The sequence below is a fragment of the Gobio gobio genome (genome assembly GCF_949357685.1).
Source record: "Gobio gobio genome assembly, chromosome: 20".
Classification (NCBI taxonomy): domain Eukaryota; kingdom Metazoa; phylum Chordata; class Actinopteri; order Cypriniformes; family Gobionidae; genus Gobio; species Gobio gobio.
Genome location: NC_137113.1, coordinates 14,634,393 through 14,644,449, shown reverse-complemented (window position 1 = coordinate 14,644,449; position 10,057 = coordinate 14,634,393). Strand labels below are relative to the sequence as shown.

At 36.7% G+C, this 10,057-nt stretch overlaps 2 protein-coding genes across 2 annotated transcripts; both read left to right on the top strand.

Moving 5' to 3' along the window:
- Window positions 1–558: 558 nt before the first annotated feature.
- On the top strand, window positions 559–2,115 carry tbcc (tubulin folding cofactor C). Its single transcript, XM_079801172.1, has one exon. It carries the CDS (start codon window positions 579–581, stop codon window positions 1,632–1,634), a length of 1,056 nt encoding a protein of 351 aa, XP_079657298.1. The 5' UTR covers window positions 559–578; the 3' UTR covers window positions 1,635–2,115.
- Window positions 2,116–4,183: 2,068 nt separating this feature from the next.
- On the top strand, window positions 4,184–9,660 carry prph2a (peripherin 2a (retinal degeneration, slow)). The gene is made up of 3 exons (XM_079801173.1): window positions 4,184–5,169; window positions 6,029–6,275; window positions 8,202–9,660. The coding sequence occupies exons 1-3, from the start codon at window positions 4,589–4,591 to the stop codon at window positions 8,409–8,411; spliced, it is 1,038 nt and encodes a 345-aa protein (XP_079657299.1). The 5' UTR covers window positions 4,184–4,588; the 3' UTR covers window positions 8,412–9,660.
- The last annotated feature ends 397 nt before the right edge of the window (window positions 9,661–10,057 follow it).

The window sequence follows — 10,057 nt, the reverse complement described above, 5'->3', positions numbered from 1 at the left end:
AAATCATTTTAAATATTAAAACTAATAAGCCAAAACTCGAAAACAATGATAAAATGAATTATACAATTGAAAGGGAATTTAAACAAATAAAAACTCACATTCAAAACTAAAATGTGCGGATTTGATTGTAATGCCCATACAATATACACAGTGTTAATGTAGGCTACAAAATTCAATACAAAATCAATATAAATTGTAAGGTATATCAAGAGATAAACAATAATAAAAAATAACCGTTGGCAAATTTTGTTTTCTCTACAGTCATGGGGTCATTTTGCAATTCTAAAAGAAAAAAATTAACGTGGTTTATTTTTAAAAAAATGTGAACAATAAATCTCACATAAATCATTTTAATTAAAATATGAATCAAATACAAATATGAGACAAGAAAGGGGTCTAAAAAAAGTAATAAATCATGTTTTGTGGGAAAACAGTTTATTATGAACGTGAACATTTACTGCGCCAATAGAATGCCGCGTTACTAATGGTACCGTTTTTTGTCCAATCATTTATCAGTATGTTTAGGCGAGTTGTCACATGATCAACGTGCGTCTACCACACCTCTTTTGAAAAGCAACATGGCGGCACTAGGAGTGCAAGTTAATGTGCCGAATGATGACGAAGAAACAAATACAGCTGTCAATGTTCCCGAAAGCTTGTTACGAAGAGATCAAGCGAGGCTGGAAGAGGCAGAGCGCCGGAGAAATGTCAAGGAGAGCCAGATCGTGAAGGAAGAAAAGAGCGATTTCTTCACGTCCACATTTACTACCGAGAAGACGGCAATCGAGGAGATGCTCTCCAGCTCTAACCACAGTGACCGCGACAAAGCAGCAAAAACACTGGAGGAGGCCACTGTGAAAATTCAACAGCTCCAGAAGTTTCTCAATGACAGCATGTTGTTTCTAACCCAATATCAAATGCGACAGGCACAGGCATCCATGCAGAAGCTCCAGAGCTCTCTTGACGAGAAGAGGGAGATGGTGTTGCCTAAAAAGAAATTCGCTTTCAGATCTAGGAATACCGGAGCAAGTAAGCAGCCTGAACCAAGTAAACAAACAACAGATAAGTCTGCATCTGAGGTTGGTGGTACTGTAGTGGTGGATTCTGCAGTCTCTGTATATCAGTGTGGATTCTCTAATGTGGAAAATCAAGTCCTGATCAAGAAAGCTGAGGAGATCCAGCAACAAGATGTTCTGTTATCTCATCTGACAAACTGTAAAGTGAGACTTTATGGCTGTCCGAGCACCTTGCACATCAAGAATATCCGCAGCTGCGAGATCCTCTGCGGGCCAGTGTCCAGCTCTGTTTTTGTAGACCAGTGCACTGACAGCACTTTAGTGTTCCCCTGTCAGCAGCTGCGCACCCATAACACCACTGCCACTCAGATATATGTCCATGTAACCAGCCGGGCAATTATTGAGGATTGCCGTGAGGTCAGGTTTGCCCCATTCACGTGGACTTATCCAGGTATTCAAGATCATTTCAAAGTAGCCGGACTTGATCCAGACAGAAATAATTGGACCGATGTGGATGATTTCAATTGGCTTGCTGCTGGCACACCTTCACCCAACTGGACTGTCATTCCTGAGACTGAGAGAACATGTAGTTGGGATTTTGTGGGACCAGAATCGTAGAAAAACAAATGTTATTACATGTATTGTGTGCTCAGTAAATATGACGCTAATATTGAGATGCCATACACATTGAATGTTCCCGAGTTCCTCACTTACAAAGCTCATTAATGAATGAAATGCTGTATTAAGAAAATAAAGTCTTAAAACATATGTTTATCTGGACTTCATGTGTCAAGACATTTAATTAAACTGCATAAAATCACTATTAAAGGGACAGTTAATAGAAAAGTGACATTTCTGTCATTGTTTATTCACGCTCATGTTGTTCCAAAACTTTATACTTTCTTCTGTGGAATGTGAAGAAGATATTTTGAAAAATGTCCCAGTGTTTGTTGTTTTTTCTCTCTCCATACAATGGAAGTCAATGGTCACCAAAACTGTTTGATTACCAACATTGAAATAGGCATACAGGTTTGAAACAACATTTTTGGGTGAACGATCCCATTTAATTATGTTACTCACATTCATAGATGATGTCATTCATTTGAAAAAAAAAAAATTGGTTTGGTAACATTTCAGTTTTCTGTCTTTCAACAGAAAAACTTTATGGAAAAAAGTGTATTATTCTTTTGTATATTATGTGCAAAACAATGTATACATATGGAGGTTTTCATTTAATATTTTAAAATCATAACAGATAACACAAACAATTGTAGTTATCCAAGAAGTGACCTGTTATATACAGATATACAGGCTATAGTCTTGACCCAAATACTATTATTATCTAAATATGCATTAGTTGCGTAGCCTAGTAATTTTTGGGGGAGTTTTTTCTTAACTCTACAATAAGTTCTCATTTGTAAACATTACTTAAAGGGTTAGTTCACACAAAAAATAAAATTCTGTCATTAATTACTCACCCTCATGCCGTTCCAAAACTGTAAGACTTTTGTTCATCTTTAAAACACAAATTAAGTTTTGATTAAATGGAATTTTGGATGAAATTTTAGATCTTCCTGTCCCTCCATTGACAGCTACGCAACTACCACGTTGATGCTTCAAAAAGTTTATAAGGAGATCGTAAAACTAATCCATATGAATTGAGTGGTTTAGTTCAAATTTTCTGAAGAGACATGATTGCTTTATTTGATGAACAGATTCAATTTAGACTTTTATTCACATATAAACATTGATCACTGAACATTACGGAATCTCAACCAAACCTGCTTGACCAGCAAGAATGAACCTCATTGGTTCTCGCTCGTCAAGCTTGAACTTCCGTTTACCACAACTGATGTGTGAGTTGATGAATGTTTGTTTATATGTGAATAAAAGTCTAAATTCAATCTGTTCATCATAAAGCGTTTGAGTCTCTTCAGAAAATGTAGACTAAACCGCTCAATTCATATGGATTAGTTTCCATCTCTTTATGAAGTTTTTGAAGCATCAAAGACAAGTGGTAGTTGCGTACAGCTGTCTATGGAGGGACAGAAATCTCTCAGATTTCATCAAAAATATCGTCATTTGTTTTCCAAAGATGAACGGAAGTCTTATGTGTTCGGAGCATGACGGTGTATAAATGATGACATAATTTCATTTTTGGGTGAACTATCCCTTTAAAGGAACACTCCACTTTTTTTGAAAATAGGCTAATTTTCCAACTCCCCTGATGAGTTTTACTGTTTTCGAATCCATTCAGCCGATCTCCGGATCTGACGGGAGAACTGTTAGCATAGCTTAGCATAGATCATTGAATCTGATTAGACCGTTAGCATCTCGCTCAACAAAATGACCAGAGTTTTGATATTTTTCCTATTTAAAACCATGGTATGGCAGTAAAGTTCTTTGATTATTACACCGGAGTGAGAGTATAGTTCCTAGCCATATCAGCCTAGAAAATCACAACTTTTCATTTTCCATCGGTCTTAATACACAATGTAACTACAGAAGAGTCAAGTTTTAAATAGGAAAAATATCAAAACTCTGGTAATTTTTTTGAGCGAGATGCTAACGGTCTAATCAGATTCAATGATCTATGCTAAGCTATGCTAAAAGTGCTACCGCCATACCCAGAGATTGGCTGAATGGATTCGAAAAAGGTAAAACTAAACTGTTTAACTCTAGAGGAGATGGAAAATGAGCCTATTTTCAAAAAAAGTGGAGTGTTCCTTTAACTACATTAGTTAACGTGAAACTTTTTAAAGATGTATCTGTTTGCATTAGCATATGCACTATAAACTAACATGAACAATTGCTTTTATTAACGTATCAAAAATGAATAAATGCTGTAAAATGATATTGTTCATTGTAGTTCATGTTATAGCTAATGCATTAACTAATATTAACAAATGAGAATTACTCTGTCAGTGTTTTTGACTATCATTAGTTCCATCCATTTAGAGATCCTCTCAATCAGGGGTGTGTTTGTCATGAAGACACTTGAAGTGGAAGTGTAGTGGTCTTAAGTCTTTGCCTCCTGGTTTTTGGTGTCTCTTTAGTTATGCCAGTCGTACCATGTGACCAATCAAGCCAATCATACGCCACGGCAGCAGCTTATAGATAGGCTCATCTGCTGGCCAAGGATTTCTGTAAATGGGATGAGGGTGATTAGCTGGGTTTAGGATGACGTACAGTAACTTTGTGTTTAATCATTTGGATCCTTGGCTTTTGTCCTCCCTTTGCAGATAGAGGGACACCACTGTTTGCGTCAGTACCTGGGCACGCTGCTGTTTTTAAGTACTGTAGATGAAAATCCATTTTTAAGATTGTGAAGAAGATGATGTATTACACTGGTGTTTACCTTTAAAAGAACCTGAGTTGGATTTTGTCTATTATGGGTGCGAAGATCATCATGAAAATAGCTATCAAGTTCTCGCTCTACTGGAATGGATTACACATTGCGCCTTGAACGCACTTTCAACGTTCAGCTTTTGTAAGCTACATTGCACTGCTGTCTTTGGAGATCATCAAACTTGTTTTTTTTTCTTTCTTTGGACTTTAACTAGTTGTTCAACATGGCTCTCATGAAGGTAAAGTTTGACCTGAAGAAACGGGTGAAGCTGGCCCAGGTGCTATGGCTCATGTACTGGTTTTCTGTTATGGCCGGTGTTCTGGTCTTCAGCATGGGCCTTTTCTTTAAAATCGAACTTCGCAAGAGAAGTGAACTCATGGACAACAATGAGAGTCATTTTGTACCCAACATTCTAATCGCTGTGGGGTTTTTAGCATGTGGTCTCAATGCCTTTGGGGGCAAAATCTGCTATGACTCGCTCGACTCCACCAAGTTTGCGAAGTGGAAGTCCATTTTGAAGCCCTTTCTCATTTGTTGTTTGTTCTTCAACGTCCTCCTTATCCTCACGGCGGCTCTGTGTTTCGCCATGCGCATTCCTCTAGAGTTTACCCTTGCAGAGGGCCTGAAGAATGGAATGAAGTACTACAAGGACACCGATACACCCGGTCGCTGCTACATGAAGAGAACTCTGGATCTCATGCAGATAGAGTTCCGTTGCTGTGGTAACAACAACTACAAAGACTGGTTCGAGATCCAGTGGGTGAGCAACCGTTACTTGGACTTCAGCTCCAAGGAAGTCAAAGAGTGAGTGTCTCTTTGCTGCTTAATGGTTGGGTAATGTCACCCTTAAATGTAAACATCCGTTCCGTTCTTTTCAATTTTTTTTGTTCAGATAGTTTAGACGTTTGGATAATGAGCTGAAAAGTTTAATTGATGATGCTTAGCACTTTTAATGGATCAAAACCCGTGAGTGTCTTTTCGAAGGTTCATATAATGCCTGTTTTTATGCTGTTTATGGAATTATTTAGCAAGTTTAAAGTGAGGCTAGGTGATCTGCAGGGGTCAATTTGCAGTGTAAGTGGTATCAGGTATGTTAACCAGTTTAGATTTAGTCACTAATCTTCTTGGATCACATTTTCTTGCCCTCAGAGCTTACTGTCCCTTTCAATCAGTTGAAGACCTGGTCGATCGGCCTGGAATAGATAATGAAATTACTAGCCTTAATATCATAGTGTTTAATTTTTTCATCACAGAGGTTTTTGATGTTTAACACCTAACCTCAAACCTTTTCAAAGTCAATTGAAAGTTGATTTAAATGATTCATATTTATTTATAAATGAATTTGTTTTAATAAATGACATTTTATTGATGATGATAATAAGGGAAGTTGCTTATTTTGTGAGCATTCCCATTTTTCAACCATTTTCCGCAAAAATTCTGACTAAGACACGAATGTGTAATGAACTTTATGTTGCAATTGTTAATGACGTCAAGTGAACGTTTCACAGTGATATATTGCTTTTGCCATTTTTATTTGACTGTACATTTGAGACCTACTTCTGTCTTATGCATTCTGAAATGTAATATAAATGATACCGAAATGAGTAACCAAAGTATATTTGCAAAACTGTTTTTTTTTTTTTTTGTCTTGTCTTGTCATTAGTCGAATCAGCAGCAATGTGGATGGAAAATACCTAATGGATGGCGTTCCCTTCAGCTGTTGCAACCCTAGCTCGCCACGGCCCTGCATCCAACAGCAAATAACCAACAACTCGGCTCACTACAGCTATGACCACTACACCGAAGAACTCAACATCTGGAAACGTGGCTGCCGAGACGCTCTTGTATCCTACTATGGTGGAATGATGAACACTATTGGGCTACTTGTGCTGGTGGTCACCCTCTTGCAAGTAAGATGTTTAGCTTTGGAATATCTTAATGTGCTGATCCAGGATCAGACCTTAATGACTTACATTACGTACCTCTTGTCGTAATGGATTGTGCTGTAAAGGTCAAACTGATCTTTGATCAGTATTTAAGGAACGTTTTGTCCAGTCCAGATACTTAATCTTGTAAACAGCCATTACAAGGTGTTTTTGTTGTCTGCCCCCTAATAAGGTAAACTATAACTACACATTGTTTTGGCTACAGATTTGAAGACCCTGTCCTTCTTATCAAACAATCCTAAAAGGTGCAAAAGTAAAGGTTAGATGAGTAATCTTTGTATGACGTCATACCATGTTTACTGACAGGAGCTTCATTCCCCCAATCAATCAACATGGCACCACTAGGCATCTAACTGACCTGGGTATTTTTAAATGTGACACATCTTCTGATTACTTTGTAGTTGTACTGAAATATTGATAGACCTGCTTGGATAGAAAAATAAATAAATAAATACATGACTCAGCCAATAGGAGCTATTTTTACCTAATCTAACTTGTAAAATAATAATAATAATAATCATTTATTTGACTTAATATTTACCTGAAAAAAATTATAAAATAAAATAAAAAATATTTTACATAAAGCAAATTTTAGTTTACCCAATTTAAAAAGCATTTGCAATGTTTGCACATTAAAAAATGGAGTATTGATTTGGAAAAGCTTATGGAAATAATCTAAAAACGTCGATTCAAACAAAATCTGCCAAGTTTATAACGGTCTGTAGCAACAACAAGACCTTGAACTAGGGTTGGTGGAGATTAGGAGTGTGAGATGGTGTGGTGACACTGAAGATTCACGGGGATCAAATGTTCTAATCTGCAGGGCGGAGCTAAATCTTGCTTTCTTGGAAAAGGTGATTTCAAATCACCAATTAAAGATGTAGAACATTCCATCCATTGATATTATGTACACACACAAACTTGTTTTTTTTTTATAGACATAATGGTTTTATACTGTACAAACTGTATATTCTATCCCCATTCTACACTAACCCTAGCCCTAAACCTACCCATCACAGGAAACGCTCTGCATTTTTACAAAAAAACATCACTTGGTATGAGATAAGCTGTTTTCCTGGTGCGGCCTAGCAAAATGGCCCCACAATGTCAAAATCTTCACATTTTACTATCTTTGTTGGGACATTTGTTCCCCACGATGTCAACATTTTCATATTTTACTATCTTTGTTGGGACATTTGTTCCTCACAATGTAAGTTAAACAAGAACACGCGCACATATCTATCTATCTATCTATCTATCTATCTATCTATCTATCTATCTATCTATCTATCTATCTATCTATCTATCTATCTATCTATCTATCTATCTATCTATCTATCTATCTATCTATCTATCTATCTATCTATCTATCTATCTATCTATCTATCTATCTATCTATCTATCTATCTATCTATCTATCTATCTATCTATCTATCTATCTATCTATCTATCTATCTATCTATCTATCTATCTATCTATCTATCATCTATCTATCTATCTATCTATCTATCTATCTATCTATCTATCTATCTATCTATCTATCTATCTATCTATCTATCTATCTATCTATCTATCTATCTATCTATCATCTATCTATCATCTATCTATCTATCTAGTGTTTGTGAGCGGAAGAGGGAGCTTATTTTTATAAAGTATTTATACAGCACTGTAAAATTTGTTGTTCTGCATTTAATGTTCATAGTTTTTTTTAACTGTAATATATTTTTTTATTCCTGCCACAGTCGAGAATTACAGAATGAGAATCGTAGGAACTGAAATGAATAGAAATATATATCTATCTGTGAAATGTAGCTTGGACATATGTTGAATATGAATAAACATATCACTCCGTGCTGCTATCTAACTCATATATTTCATGCTTTGCTTTAGACTGCTGTAATGATTGGACTTCAATACGTAAACACCTCTCTGTCCACGCTGGTCAACCCAGAAGACCCTGAGAGTGAGAGCGAGGGCTGGATCCTGGAGAAAACTGTCAAAGAGACCTTCACTGATATCATGGCTACGATGAAGGCCATGGGCAAAGGCAGTCAAGTGGACGAGGGGGCAAACGAAGAGGCTGTTGCCACCGTGAGCTGAGCTACCTCCGCCCACCAAACTTTGGCCACACCTACCTGAGGTAGAGTGCTGTGGGACACAGCCTAAAACTGTAACTATCATTCACACTACACAAAGTGTAGACAAAGCCAATTAATGAAGAACTGGTGAAGAAGAAAAAAATCAAAGTCATTTACATTGCTTTAAATAATTTGGTATATTAGAATCCCATATTATGGTGTAATAACAAAACAAAAACATCTTAGTATACAAATGATTGGCTTGTAAAGAGGGGCTTTAAATATAATACAGTCTATCAAATTGTAATTTTACCAGCTTCACTTTCCTCTTTGACTTTGTACTTTGCTACACAATATCTAAACATTTTTATAGTCATATTTTGTTTTATTTATTTCATATTTGAGTTGATATTCAACCTAAGAATGGCTAGTCACAGAAAGTAACAAATATGGCAACTAGCCTCAGTACAGTCAGTACTTTTATTTATTAGGAATAAACAACACAATTTGTCATGGGACGGGTATGGCAAATGCAAAGAGAACACTTTTTACCTTTGAAATTCTATGAGGAGCTAGACAGGTGTCTTTTCGCCCTTGTGGACTTGGGAATGAAATGTGTTCAGGTGAGAATGCACTTACTTGACAGAGAGACAAAAAAGTTAGTTGTTTTATTTGTTTTATTTGAAGTGAAATAAAAAAGTACCAGGGTTGTGATTTGGGAAAGGGGTATAAAAAAGTCACAATTTATTTTTGTGACCTGCCTGATGATGAGTACTCGATTACTCTGCTTTGTGCACAAGTTCAGAATCAGATAACACACATGATTTCATCAGCACTGCAAAGAGAGGCTGATTTTGCAGGTTTCGGAGATTATCAACATTTGAGTCCCCAATGTGTGCTATGATACAGAGTGATAACCAGGTACAGGGTGAGGGGATGCTTGAGAAGGCCCCTGGAGTTGAGGAGACAGCTTAAGACTGGCAGCTAAACCCTGACCTGTGACTTCTGCATTCCCACTGCTGGGAGCTCCTGTGCTTTTTACATCTGCGCAATTACTCCACGAAACGTCCCAGGCCAGAGACTCTATGCTCAAACCTGTAATTTTTTGTAATTACTTTATTTTAATTCAAATTATGTGTCTATGTAAATAGTGTAGAATTATTACAAATATATTTTTCCTTTTTGTAAAAATACAAGTTTTACTCTAGGACAATGTTTGTTGCGTAGTGGTTATTATTGTGAATAAAACTTGTTTAATTCTAAAAACATGCAGATTTCTGTTGTCCAGTCATTTGCTGAGATCAAAGAGCAGGGCCTTCTGGGAGCTCTGTGGGAGGTTTGCCTTATCCAATAAGATCAGCAAAGAATTATGTGATTATTGCGTTCACATTGTGTTTGTTGTGCAAGGCACATGGCAGTGAATCTGAATAGTAGGTCTGGTGGGTTTCATCGCATGGCCTGTATTTAAAAATGTATGAAATACCTCACAGTGATCAATAACATGATATGTTGGCAAAAACATAGAAAAGCCACATAACTGCTAGATTAACTATGAAGATTGATAAGTCTTCCACACTGACAATTCTGTTATGCTTTTAGGAAAGAAGCATTAGCATGGAATACTATGGAAAATGATAAGGCTGTAAAGAGGGCGACTTTCTTTGGGTA